The sequence below is a fragment of the Triplophysa dalaica genome, chromosome 14 (assembly GCF_015846415.1).
Source record: "Triplophysa dalaica isolate WHDGS20190420 chromosome 14, ASM1584641v1, whole genome shotgun sequence".
Classification (NCBI taxonomy): domain Eukaryota; kingdom Metazoa; phylum Chordata; class Actinopteri; order Cypriniformes; family Nemacheilidae; genus Triplophysa; species Triplophysa dalaica.
Window position 1 is genome coordinate 19357043 of NC_079555.1, and position 14675 is coordinate 19371717.

The 14675-nt window shown below is 39.4% G+C and overlaps 1 protein-coding gene across 2 annotated transcripts in view; it reads right to left on the reverse strand.

The window, feature by feature from the left end:
- The window catches only part of spon1a (spondin 1a), a 121327-nt gene extending 107026 nt beyond the window's left edge, over nucleotides 1-14301 (reverse strand). For both annotated transcript variants that reach the window (XM_056766733.1, XM_056766732.1), the window contains exons 1-2: nucleotides 13856-14301; nucleotides 12836-12942 (exon numbers count right to left, since the gene is read on the reverse strand). In XM_056766733.1, coding sequence (XP_056622711.1) covers nucleotides 12836-12942; nucleotides 13856-14093 — 345 coding nt within the window. In that variant the 5' untranslated portion in view covers nucleotides 14094-14301. The remainder of the gene's footprint in view (nucleotides 1-12835; nucleotides 12943-13855) is intronic.
- Nucleotides 14302-14675: the final 374 nt, after the last annotated feature.

The following is a 14675-nucleotide window of genomic DNA, read 5'->3' on the forward strand; positions in this document are numbered from 1 at the left end:
TCATTTTCCTTCACCTTCTCCAGACACTTCATGTGGTCAAGAAGTGTTTGGAAACAATACGCTCACCGTGCCTTTATCATTTCTGACATGAATATGGTCAGGATGTGATTCCTCAGTTCCCTGAAATCTCTCCCTTTGCCGAACCATACAACACATCATCCAGTCAAAGAAACCCAAGGCTGGCACTAATAAACTATGGCACAAAATCAATTTAAAGTGAAAATAAAAGCCCCTAAAAGAGAGAGGGTGTCTGCCAGCAACAGAGAATAATAAGGGGCGAAATAATAAACGCGACTGCCCACCGGGTTGGTTCTGGAGGCTAATGGGGAGGTCGTTGTGTGTGGTCATGAATCACCAGGTCTGCCTGAAGGGACTCTCTTCCGTATACCCTTGCAAAAAACTGCCAGCACTCTGGTGGCAAACCCCTGTTGCTTTTTTCTCCAAGCATTAAACAATTCCTTGGTCCTAAATAATTACTAAATATGTTATGCATAATTATATTAATTTTAATTGCACCGTTGTCATGGAAACACCAGGCTCCACCACCAATCAGCGATCCCAATCACCAGAATTCTGATCACACGCACCTGACAGTAACTCACTAATCACCAGCAACACATTATAAGAACACACAGCACACACAAGAACATTGTCTGGTCTCCAATGTGGAAAATGACTCTACGCCAATATCTAGCTACTGATCTGAGTCCCTACTCCAAGATTCTTTATCTCCTGCGCCTGGTGTTTCCGTGTGTCTGATCATTACCTACCTGCATCCGATCTCTGATTCCAGGTCCTGGAAATCCTCTCCATCACCCTATGATCACCAAACCCCTGGTAAACAAGAACTCTGCACTCCGTGTCATCTCTTTCCAAGTTCAAGGCATTATATCTGGCATTGTCCACCTACTATTGCTGCTCAACAATAAACCTGTCTGTTTGATTCTAACCATCCGTTACAGAAGACCAGACCTTACCACCATGGATTGAACAGACGTGGACTCATTACAGGAGCTGGTGGATTCACTTCGCTGAGTACTCACCCTTCCTGTTAGATCCACATCAACGATCGAGCCGGCTTCCTTACCAGTTTCTTCTCCTCCTGGACCGATCTATTCTGCTAGTCCCATGGTCAATCCAACACCCTACTCTGGTTCGGCGGACGATTTCAATCGATTTATCCTGCAGTGTTCGCTCACCATGGAGATGGAACCACATCGGTTCCCCACTGAGAAAGCTAAAATTTAATTTATTCTGTCCTTGTTAACAGGTCGAGCACTCAAATGGGCGGAATTGTTGTCTAAACAGGATGGACCGGTCACCCAATCATTGAATGCCTTTACTACTCTTTTTCTGGGAAGTCTTCGGTCGAAAAGTGAAAGATGCTTCAATCGGTGAGCAATTTTATCATCTGAAGCAAGGAAAATTTTCTGTGCAGGATTATGCCCTTCGGTTCCGCACTCTAGTGGCTTCAAGTGGTTGGAACGAACCCTCCCTGTTACCCGCCAAGGACTAGTGCCCTCTCTACGGTTGCATCTCTCCGCCTATGATGACTCCATGGGGCTCGAGCGCTCTATCCAACTCATCCGAGTGGCCACTCTGATTCACAGCTGTATGGAGGCAAATCGATGCCAAAATCTACCCATTTCGTCCCGCCAACCAGAGTTTCCCAGCCCTCCAGAATCACAGTATGATTCCATGCAAGTCGACAACACCCGGCAGTCCCCGAGTGAACGTCTCCACCGGCTGATCCATGGATTATGTCTCTACTGTGGCCAAAAAGGACATGTAATTCGGGCATGTCCCCAGCGACCAGTGGTGAGTGTTGTTTCTTCTTCCTCCGTTAATGCATATCCATTGACTACCATAGAACAGCTCACTACTCCTTTTCCACTGTGTTTCAGTTCATGCCCTCCTCGATTCTGGGTCAGCTGGCAACTTCATCTCCGCTGACTTATGCCATAAACTCCAGCTAAAGAAAAGACTTGCCGAAATCAAGTATAAAATCCAATCAAAACTGGGAGTCCCCTCGGCCGAAGCTTAGTCAGACATTGCATGGGTCCCATTCTGCTACGGGTTGGCCAGTTACAAAAGGGAAACATTTGTCTGTTGGTTCTGGAGAAATCCACCGCTGCGATCGTCCTAGGGCGCCCCTGGCTCGTTTCCCATAATAATCCTTCCATCTCATGGTCAACAGGAGAGGTCCTGAAGTGGGGCAAAGAATATTTTTATTGATGTTTACCTAACATTCCAAGACTCATCTCGCCAGCTCCAACGATCCCCGTAAACCTCACAGCCATAGAGAGTCCCCTTGAGAATCGCTCCATCAACATTCCGAAGGAATATGCCCACTTCAGTGATGTGTTCTGCCCGAAACGAGCCTCCAAATTATCACCTCACAGTCCATGGGACTGTGCCAACAATCTTCTACCCGACGAATAAGTGCCCATAGGTAAATTATACTCTCTTTCCATCCCTGAACAGAAGATTCATGCTCTCCTGCGTCTGCTCCTGGTGTTTCCGTGTGTCTGATCATTACCTACCTGCATCCGATTCCAGGTCCTGTCCTTGAGTCTGACCACCCGTTACAACCGTATTGTATTACAAGGTGTGTTAACATGGCGCATTGATATAATAATGAATGATAACCATATTAAATATGGGATTTACATTTAAGATTACGTCCTGCAATTTACCATGTAGTTAAAAGTATAATATATTTTACAGTACGTACTAATGAGTACTGCAGAGATAAAGTTTGTTACAAAATATGTATTTATGCATACATTATTACATTACAATATTTCAACATTTATTATATATTGTGCCAAATTTATGTCCGCTATCACAGTTGCTTATGTCCAAAAATCATAGTATAAGAACAAACCACTGTAATTCTTTATTTTAATAGTTTTTTTTTTCAGTGTGTTCTAAGCACAGCTAGAATGTTAACATGGTGCAGAAACCGAGAGTTTACAAGGAGTCAGAAGCTAAAGACCAGTAACATCTAAGCTTCTCAATTCAAAACCGATCCAACCTCATGAAACGTGGCCTTGACAAAGTCAAACCATAATAGCTTTTCCACAGCATGTAAGACTCAGGCATTAGCTCCAATCTCTCCTGGCTTCAGTGATAAAAGCACAGTGGAGGTCAAAGGTGACTCTCAGTGTGGAAGCTTTGACGGGCAAGTCAGTAAGGCAGGGCGCTCTGTCATCAATGGGACAGGCACACAGGTGGGCTTTCGGAGGAAATAAATGAAAAGTGCAGACATGAGAAAAGAGGGAGAAGCTGTGATGTTGGTCCGTGAAGCGCCTGACCTTACCTTCAGCCTTTTATGGTTTGCATCCCTTAGGGAGTGCAGTTTGCAGAGGCATGTTATTACACCAAAACCAGTAATTTGTGACTCCGTTTCAGTTAATTACACAAAAGATTCAAGTAGCATAAATTTGGTTTATGATTGCAAGACAACAGCTTTTTTTCCAAGACTGTTTTGCTCTCCTCTATTCTGACTGCATACCATAAAAGCAGTTTTTATGCAAAACTCAAGTGTGATTTGAAGATTCAAGTTTACAACCGCAGTAAAAAATGAAGAGACCATTCCTAATTTTGAATTCAAATGACGATTTCTAATGTAAGGAGGCCATTCCAGTCTGTTGAATTTCAAGAAATTCAAACCTCAAGAGTGACAAACTCATCCAACAACAATGTGAAAGACTGACAGCATGACAAAACACATGAAAGCTATGATAAAAGTTTGAGGTCATCACATAAAAAAAAACATATTTTTTCCTTTTCTACTGTTGTATTGCATAGAAGTTAATAACTTGTTTTCAGTACTTGAGGTCTGAAAAAATGCAAAGACTATATTCGGTTATTTTGACCTGTTTCTCCAGTTTTCATTTTCTGCAAATAAATGTAAAAGGACACAAAAATTGTATTTCAAATTTGGGAGAAATGTTGTTAATAGTTCACAGAATGAAACAAAAAATATAAAATTTTACTTAATAAAATGGTCTTTTAAATTTGTTCTGCGGCTGTATAGTTTTATAGCATACTTTAGTATTTACTACAGTAGGCCTCCAGGGCACCACACAGATTTTATTAAAGAATTTGGTGGGTTCTTATCAGAACTAGTACTGGCCTCAGATAGAGTCCTTGTCGTTGGTGAGTTTAAAATCCATGTAGACAATGATACAGATGCCTTGGGAACGGCTTTCAAAGACACTCTTAACTCCATGGGCGGTCTTATGGTATCTTACTGTATAAATGTGAACAGTGTTAAAATCCTTCAGCAGGGTGAAGACATTTCGGATCATTATCTGATATTATTTTTACTTCACTGGTTGCAAATCAAACTCCTTGTTACAAATATGGTAGAACGATTACTTCAACTACCAAAAATGCGTTTCTCAATATTCTGCCTGAATTATCTCAATTCTCTAGCATGAGTAAAAACAATGAAGATCTTGACATTACTATTGAAAATTTTAACTCCACCTTCTCGGAAACATTAGACACAGTTCCTCCTCTGCGTTTATAGAAGATTAAAAATGACAGCCCAACACCGTGGTATAATGAACACACTCAGGCTATAAAGAAAGCGACCCGGAAAATGGAGTGGAATGCCATAAAAACGTCTAGATCCGCCTACTTTTCATCACTAATAGAAGAAAACCATCACAATCCTAGGTTTTTATTTATTACAGTGGCTAAATTAACCAAAAATAAGTTGTCAGCTACTTCAGATTCTGATTATCAACTTAACAGTGTTTTTACATTTTATATATAAAGTTCTAGAAAAAGTAGTTTCAACTCAATTATGCTCCTACCTCAAAAGGACATTAATGAAGAATTCCAGTCTGGATTTCGAGCATGTCACAGTACAGAGACTGCTTTGATCAGAGGTGCATTTGATGCGTATGATTGTGGCTGTATTTCGTTATTGGTGCTGCTAGACCTTAGTGCTGCATTTGACACCATTGACCACAGCATACTTCTACATAGACTCGAAAATTACGTTGGCATTAACAAAATAGCATTGAAATGGTTTAATTCTTATTTATCCGACCGTTTTCAATTTGTAGCAATAAACAATGAGGTGTCCCGCAAATCGCAAGTCCAGTACGGTGTACCACAGGGCTCAGTCTTAAGGTCTCTGCTCTTCGCATTATACATGCTACCTCTAGGAGATATAATAAAGCGAGACGAAAACTCCAACTGGTTCAAAACGCGGCAGCTCGAGTTCTTACATGTATAAAAAAGTATGAGCATATAACCCCGGTTCTGTCAACCTTGCACCGGTTACCTATAAAGCATCGCATTAACTATAAGTTCTTGCTTTTTACCGATATAGCCCTACATGGTCTAGCGCCGCAGTATTTGAGTGAACTTCTATTGTATTACAATCCTCCACGTGCATTATGCTCTCAGGCGTCCTGTCAGTTGGTAATACCTAGAATTTCAAAATAAAGTGCAGGTGGTAGATCCTTTTCTTATCTATCGCATAAACTTTGGAATATTCTTCCCTGCACTGTCCGGGAGGCAGACACACTCTGTCAGTTTTAATCTAGGCTAAAGACGCATCTTTTCAATCTTGCATACACTACACTTCTATAATATTAATCCTCAGAGGATTTAGGCTGCATTATTTAGATCAACCGGAACCAGGAACACATCCAACAACGACTGATGTACTTGTTGATTCAAAGAGTGGAGAACAGTACTCTACTCTCAGCCAGTCTTGTCTCTTTGTTCCAATGTTACCGCAGGATGCAGTTCATGACCAGACCTGATGGCAGAGCTGAGAATGGGAAGCGGTGACCTGACAAGAGCCAAGATGATAGAGCTGGATAAAGGATGCAGCGACTTGACACGATTTCACTACAAAATTCCAAATGCTATTAGATTGTTAATGATAATCTTAAATCTATAATTTACCTTATTAGTAAATTTATTTATTTTTTATTTAGCCTTGTTGTGCAAGCACTGTTGAGCTTGTGCAGTGTCAGCAGCTTTTGCAAGAGAGGAACTGGAATCCCCTGGTTGGGCCTGGGTTCTCTGAGTTTTTTAGAGTTTTGGGTTCCTCGTCACCGTTTGCATACTGTTTTGCAATATTTGCCCGGCCGGGGGGGCTGCTTTAGAATTAAAATGTTTTACATAATTAATATTGCATAAAGGGATTTACAGTCTGTTTAATATTTGACCTGTGGTTCTCTCTCCTTTATCTTAAATGTGTGCTTTCACTGTGCGTGTGTGCGAGTGTGTTTGCGTGTGTGCTTCTATGTCGATGTGTGTAAGTATGTATGCATATTGTGTGTGTGGAGCATTTGTATGTCTGTCTTTTGTGTTTTCACCTTTTTCTTGTTTTTACAGGTGTATGACTTTAGTTGTTTTACTTGTAGTCAATGTGTCTCACGTACAGCTGCTTTGTAACAATGAAAATTGTAAAAAAGGGCTATATAAATAAAGTTGAGTTGAGTTGAGTAAACTGTAGTGAATGGGCTAGTTGCACAAGATGGTTCCGGTGAGCTCTTGCGGACTTCGTATCACAATATCAGGTTGTTTTGGCTTAACGAAGTGCTCAGCAATGTAAAGAGGATCTGCTATATTAATATTTACTTTTTGTAGTTTGGTCACACCTTAGGATATGGCAGAATTCACATTATTAACTAACTATTAACAACAACTTTTGTCTCAAAAATCTCCTAAATAGTTTTTAGGTTTAGGTTTTGGGTAGGATTTGGGGAGGTAGAATTAAGTAATGCAGAATAAAACATTAAAATGTGCTTCATACATACAAATAATAAACAACCAATATGCTTGTTAATAAGCAAATCGTTAATAATGAATTTGTGTACCTTAATATAAAGTGTTACCCATTTCTTTATGTGGGATATGCAGTATCTCACAGAAGTGAATACATCCCACACATTTTAGTAAATATATTTTATTATATCTTTTCGTGTGACAACACTGAAGAAATTATACTTTGCTACAATGTAAAGTAGTGAGTGTACAGCTTGTGTAATAGTGTACATTTTCTGTCCCCTCAAAATAATTCAACACACAACTATTAATGTCTAAACCACTGGCAATAAAAGTGAGTACACCCCTAAGTGAAAATGTCCAAATTGGACCCAAAGTACAATATTTTGTGTGGCCACCATTATTTTCCAGCACTGCTTTAACCCTCTTGGGCATGGAGTTTACCAGAGCTTCACAGGTTGCCCCTGGATTTCTCTTTCACTCCTCCATGACAACATCACGCTGCTGGTGGATGTTAAAGATCTTGTTCTCCTCCACCTTCCGCTTGAGGATGCCCCACAGATGCTCAATAGGGTTTAGGTCTTCAGCTTTACCCTCAACTTCTTTATCAAGGCTGTGGTCGTCTTGACTGTGTGTTTGGGGTCGTTGTCGTGTTGGAATACTGCCCTGTGGCCCCGTTTTCGAAGGGAGGGGATCATGCTCTGCTTCAGTATGTCACAGTGTTGGTGAATGAACATGAATCATGGTTACCTGAATGAACTGTAGCTCCCCAGTGGTGCCAGTACTCATGCAGCCCCAGACCATGACACTGCCACCACTATGTTTGAGTGTAGGCAAGACGCACTAGTCTTTGTACTCCTCACCTGGTTGCTGCCACTCACTCTTGACACCATCTGAGCACATAAGTTTATCTTGGTCTCATCAGACCAGAGGACACGATTCCAGTTATACTTAGTCTGCTTGTCTTCAGCAAACAGTTTGCTGGCTTTCTTGTGATCATCTTTAGAAGAGGCAACCTTCTGAGAGAACAGCCATGCAGATCAATTTGATGCAGTGTGCGGCATATTGTCTGAGCACTGACAGGCTGACCCCCCACCCCTTCAACCTCTGCAGCAATGGGGGCAGCACTTCAAAAAGACAACCTCTGAATATGATGTTAAGCGCATGCACTCAACTTCTTTGGTTGACCATGGGGAGGCCTGTTCTGAGTGGAACCTATCCTGTTAAACCGCTGCATGGTCTTGGCCCACGTGCTGCAGCTCAGTTTCAGGGTCTTGGTAATCTTATTATAGCCTAGGCCATCTTTATGTAGACCAACAATTATTTCTTTGCCATGAGAGGCAATGTCTAACTTCCAGTGACCAGTATGAGAGAGGGAGAGCGATAACACCAAATTTAACACACCTGATCCCCATTCACACATGAGACCTTGTAACACTAACGAATCACATGACACCGTGGAGGGAAAATGGCTAATTGGGTCAAATTTGGAGATTTTCACTGAGGGGTGTACTCCCTTTTGTTGCCAGCTGTTTAGACATCTATGGCTGTGTGTCGAGTTATTTTGAGGGGAAGCAAATGTATACTATTATACAAGCTGTACACTCACTACTTCATACTGTAGCAAAGTGTCAGTCTTAAGTGTTGTCACAGGAAAAGACAATAAAATATTTACAAAACTGTGAGCGCTGTACTCACTTGTGTGAGATACTGTATTTTTTCAGAGGAAAGCCACCAAATGCATAAAAAGGTAATTCCGACTTCAAAAATTGCTTCACTTAAAACTGAATTAAAAAAGGCAATTTTTTTGTCGTTCCTTTCTTAAAAGTTCTGAAGTAAAGTATTGCGGCCATGTTAAAAAAAAATTATAAGCAAAAATGCAAAAAAACATTTTTAATTATATTGCACAAATTATACTAGACAAAAGCTCCTCCTCTAGCGAATCAGTCAAAGAGGGTGTCGAAGTCACTTCAAACGGGACTCGCTGCAAACAATCTGTCAGTTTAATTCTAAAGCGACGACCTGACAAGAAGAGTTGTCATGATAGATGATAGAGCTGGATAAAGAAGGCATTGACACGACTTCGCTACAAAATTTCAAATGCTATTAGATTATTATTGATAATATTAAATCTACAATTTACCTTATTAGTAAGTTTATTTATTTTATTTAGCCTTGTTGAGCAAGCACTGTTGAGCTTGTGGAGAGGCAGCAGCTTTTTCCAGAGGGGAACTGGAAACCTGGGCCCGGGTTCTCCTGAGTTGCCCCACACCTGACTGGGGGGTCTTCTTTAGAATTCGAATTTTGAATATTACTAAATAATTCATAATAAGTATCGCTTATAGGAATTTATAGTCAGTTTGATATTTTTTCTGTTTTTCTCTCTCCTTTATCTATAATGTGTGCTTTCACTGTGCGTGTACGCGTGTCTGTGTGTATGTCTATATGTGTAAGTACGTGTGCATATTGTGTGTGTGGAGCGTTTGTATGTGGGTATGTCTGTCTTCTGTGTTTTAACATTTATTCTTGCTTTTACAGGTATAACTTTAATTGATTTCCTTATAGTAAATATGTCTCATTTACAGCTGCTTCAGGTGCTTTGTAACAATGAAAATTGTAAAAAGCGCTATATAAATAAAGTTAAGGGGTTGTGGGAAATGCAGTTCAGGGTGTATTCCTGACAGTTTGTGTGGTGCATGAGTCCAGGGGGATCTGAGTGGAAGAGTTCCATAACCAGAATCATAACACGTCTGTCCTGTTAGCTGGGTTTAGTCAGCGGTGCTATAGATACTTAAGTTATTTAAGATTACTGGCTGTGTATTTAGAAAAAAGACTGAATTGGTGTGAATGTGTCATGTTGCCAGCTCATAAGAATGATTATGCCATGCGTATATTAACTCATTTAGACGATGACATCATGTAGTGTCTTTTCTCACGATTTCTCACGCTTTTCTGGGTGAAGGTAGTTAAATACTGTTGAGAAATTCTGGCTGGTAACCATCTATCAGTAATAAACCGTATCCAGGATAACTGTGCCATTTAAATACTTAACGTTATTGCAATGCTTTCATTAATATACCCATTTTTATTTATGTTGCAGTCTTATGCTAAAATTATATATTAATTTTATGCAATATAATTAAAAATGTGTTTAAAGTTCTGACTAAGAAATATTTCTGTGTGTGTGCATGTATGTGAATTAAAGGTTTAATGTGTATTAAACTGTATATTTAGTAATAACACAGCAACATATGCAAATGGTCATTTTTTAAGTATGCTACTGTATGTTGTTGGTCTATGCATTATAATAATGTGGTGCATTAAGCATTTTAGTGGATCTTGTTACACACTCTGTGTTCAAAAAGAAGTATCATAAAACAAAGGATGTTCTGCCAAAAAAACAAACCCTTGTATTTTTTTTTTGGCTTCCTTATGTAATCTTCCATCACAGCGTATTACCAGAAACCCCAGTCTGAAGCATCTGGCTTCCTTTCCTCTACTTAAATCAAATATTCTCTCCCCCTTCTGTCCATTTTCTCTCAATCTACTGTTAAGTGGCAGCTAAACGCTCATGGCCCTTAGTGAGTTCACCATTTTCTCAGTAACAGACTGAGCTATAGAGAATCATGCAGGTTTATGTGGAACTCTGGAAAATAGACTGACGTTTCTCATGCAGCCTTATAACTTGGTAATATTACGTTTTATGTCTAATGTAAAGTAAATGCTTAATTGAGACAAATACGATCCTATTTAACTAAAGTCTAATGGAATTGTTATTTTAAATTGTTGCTATATTAAATCATTTGTTCAAAAAAAGAATAATATCCAAGTAAAGGGCTGAATATTCTTCGGCAAAATGGAAGAACGCATAGCTATTGGCCAAAAACGGTGCTGTTCCCCTCACTTTGTCAAACACAAAGCCTATGTAAATCCAACTCAATCAGAGCAAGGTTGTGAGTGTTGACAAACAGAATACTGCTACTTAGCTATTTTCCAATTTATTTCTACCTTTGAGCCAAGAACGAAGAACTTCTTTCTGTACGCAGTTCAGTATTTTGAGAACTCATTTAATCTGGGTACTTTGAACTCTGTTTTAAACAGAAGTGTGTTGTTCTATTTTCCATATTACCACGTATATCCAAGTGAAACGACTTCTAGAAAGAGATAAAAGTAGGGCCGAAATTGATTGCATTAGTGTAAGTTAGGAGCCTGGCCACTGGATAGTCAATAATGTGGCACAAAGATATACATCATGCAGAGCAACGTGATCTCATAAGAATTCCTATTTTGCGTAAAATGTGGTTCTACAAAACGTATATTTATTTATGTTTGTACAACATAAATACGGTTCTAGAGAAAGTAGAACCGTAAAATACACCAAAAACGCAAAATAACTAAAAAAGGAATACATTTTACTGAACGCTCATTGGCTCTTGCCTGCTTGGTCATAGATTGCATCATGCCATGTATCTGGGGAGGTGTGTTTGTAGGACAAAACCGCTTTTACAGAATGGATTAGGATAATAATACAAATATTTTCAGCGATTAACCATTTAAATTCTGCTCTGTTCCCTAGAGTGGACTTCTTTATTTTTTATTTAATTTTTTACTTGAATTACTGTGATTGCACTTATCTGTCTGTCTTGTTTTTCTTTATACTGTACATATAAGAAATAGTTATGGTTATATTCTGGGAGACAAAAACACCAGGAATATTTATAAATAAATGATTATTGTTTTAATGTGTGTTTCAAGAAACATGTGGGTTTTGAATTTAGTAAAAACAACACAGAGCTTTCTGAGGATCTGTGCAATTGAAAAAATTGGTGGCAGTTAATTAGTTCACCAAAGAATAAACATTTTGTCATTAATAACTCACCCTCAAGTCGATCTGCAATGTAACTCAACTACTTCATATTCAGAACACAATTAAGATTTTTTTATGAGGTCCCCCCATGGAGAGCTACGCAACATACACTCAAAGAGCAGAAAGTTAGTTAAGATGTAATTAAAATACTCCATGTGACCACAGTGGTTCAACCTACATTTTATGAAGTGACGAGAATACTTTTGTGCTCAATAAAAACAAAAATCATGACTTTGTTCAACAATTTCTTCTCTTTCTTGTCTGCTTCGTGCATCAGCTCCACACGCATGCATCTTAAATTGATTTCCAAAGATGAACAAAGGTCTTGATTGTTGAATGACTTGAGGGTGAGTAAATGCAGAATGTTCATTCTTTGGTGAACTAACCCTTTAAGGGCTTCATTGACCTACACTGTAAGACAGATTCAGATATCAAACAACCTCCAATATGAAACACATAAAAAATCGACTGTCAAGAGATATAGAATTGCCCTCTATATCCCAATTCCACGAAATCCCTTCTGTGCAAGGCAGGGTCTGAGCAGGGTTTATCTGTGGAGAGCTCAGACTTATGGTTTATGTGACATTTAATGGGTCTTTTTCTTTTCTTTTCCATTCTCTGGCATAGCATGAGAGCTGGTGCGAAGAGACGGCATATGGTGTTGATGTAAGAGCTTTGCCAGGTGTGGCTGAATCTCAGCTTGGCTCTTTCACACAAAGACAGTACACTATAGATCCTCATCAGGATGACTACTTTAATAGCCTAGAGCATCGGCTCTATATGCATGGAGTCCTCAGTAGGCCTATTCCTTTGTTCCAGATGGATTTACAGTAGCTATCTAACGTTCATGAGATCCTTTCTAAAACACTCATGGAATCTGTAAGGTTTCATACATCAGTGCTGCTCAACTTGTTCTGCCTCAGCACCCAGATTTTAAAATGAAATAGTTACCAATGAAATGCAAAAAGTTTTAACATTTTATAGAAAATGTTATTGAAAGAAACAAATGTCTCAAAGAGGGGAAGGGTTTTGTCTCATCTTAATAGCCACTGCACTGTATCTATTTCATATTTATATGCATATAGTACTTTTCCCATGCTGTCAGCGACCCTTCCAGAACCCTATCAGAACCACTTGATAACACAGAATTATGTTTTTCAAAAATGCTTTGCATCTTCATTTGCGCATGACTCTGACTCATACCTTGAAATTTCCAGCATAATCCTCCTCGTGGTCACCGTTCTGTCCCTCCTTCAAAGCAATGAGAGTAAAGCCTCTAAAGTATGCAGGGTTGGTAGTATACAGGGTTACTGGAAGTAATCACAATAATAAATCTGTCACATACATGATTGCATCTACAGGTACAACACAAACATTCATGGCAGTTTCAATAAGACCCATGCAATAACGATAGTTAACAATCAAACGTTCTTTACAATATTTACTTGAACGATAACCATTTTATTCTTTAAAATGTGTTCATTTTACCTATCTTCAACATTGTCAGCTACATTACATTATATAAACAGATTACTAGTAAAATGAGATTAAAATATAGTTAAATATGTCATATCTACAGAAGTGTGTCATGAAAACTTGTGAGGCGCCCTGACAACATTTTGGGGCACCGTGGACAATTGTTTTACGGTATATTGGGGGATGCACATTTTACTCAAGTGAACATTTTGATATGTTTTATGTTAATGTTTTTATTAAACATAAAAAGTGAACAGCACTAAGAGCGCATGTTGGAAGGTTGTTATCAGGAACCTGCTGTTTACTAGCACCAATTTAAGTTTTTAATGAAAAGCTGTTTAAAAGTATTTGTATTCATTATATAACAGGATGTGTATTTCATGGCTTTTCGATGATGAAACACAAAAACACGGAATAATTCAAAACAGCAAACATTTGAAAGGTGAATCTAATTAATTGCTTTTGCCAGCTCTAATGAGTGAACTACAATTGCAACAAAAAAGTTATCACATCCTATTATTACCCTGAAAACCAGTTGTAGGGACAGCAAGCATTCTTGCAATGCTTTTACAGGACCCTTGACAACTTTTTCGTTAGACAGGCCACCCTGTGTTGCCCCTGTTTTGTGGCAATGAGTCTATATAATCCCCAAATATGCTGTCTAATGTTGGTAGTTTTCTGGGATTAGATGCGCACTATCCGCGCCGCGCCGGTGGTTCTAACAGGATCTGAAAGAGCGGCACGTACCTCGGTAAGTGCTGGCGGGTTGATAGTACTCCGGATCTCCCTCCACCCGCAGTCTGAAATCGCTGAAGCTCTCCCTCCTGCCCCCGACTCCGTGCGGCTGAGCTCGCGTTATCCAGCTGCAGTAGCCGTCTGACGAACCCGGTCTGTCCGCGGGTTCCTCCGGCATAGTTCCGCACACGCAGCCGCTGAGAAGCAGCAGGACACCGGCTCTCCAGAGTCCCGATCGTGCTCCCATCATGCTCCAAAGTGTTCGATTACAAGTGGGTGTCAAGAGTGTTGAAAACTCTATTGCAAACCAAACTTCGGTGTACTAGCAAGATTCCATATATGCAGATGGTGATATCTCCTCTCTATTATAGTGGCATCCTGAAGAGACGAGAGAGATGAGGAATCTAAACCACCAGACAGACTGTACTGCCGCTGTCTCACACTGACAGCTAGATGCATTCAGCCACACACACACCGCAAACAAAGAGCACATGCTCAGAGCAGGGCAGCCAGTAGTTTCTTCGTGCGCTCCCTCCTCTTCCTGTCTCTCGCACAGACATTTAACATTATTTTTGTTTGAATTTAAACTATGTCCCGCGATAAATGATACAAGTGAATTGTTAATTAAATATGGAGGCCCTATTCCTACTTCGATTATTGCATATTTTTAAGTCAAACATCTTACTAAATGTTTTTGTTTAAAAAAACTTATATGGTTAACATGTTTTACTATCAAGTTTTAGATAATTGTAGTCCCACTCAATAGGTTCTGCTATTAATTCTGTTAAAGCAGGTTTATTAAAAGTATGGAGCGACTTGACAGTATTCCATT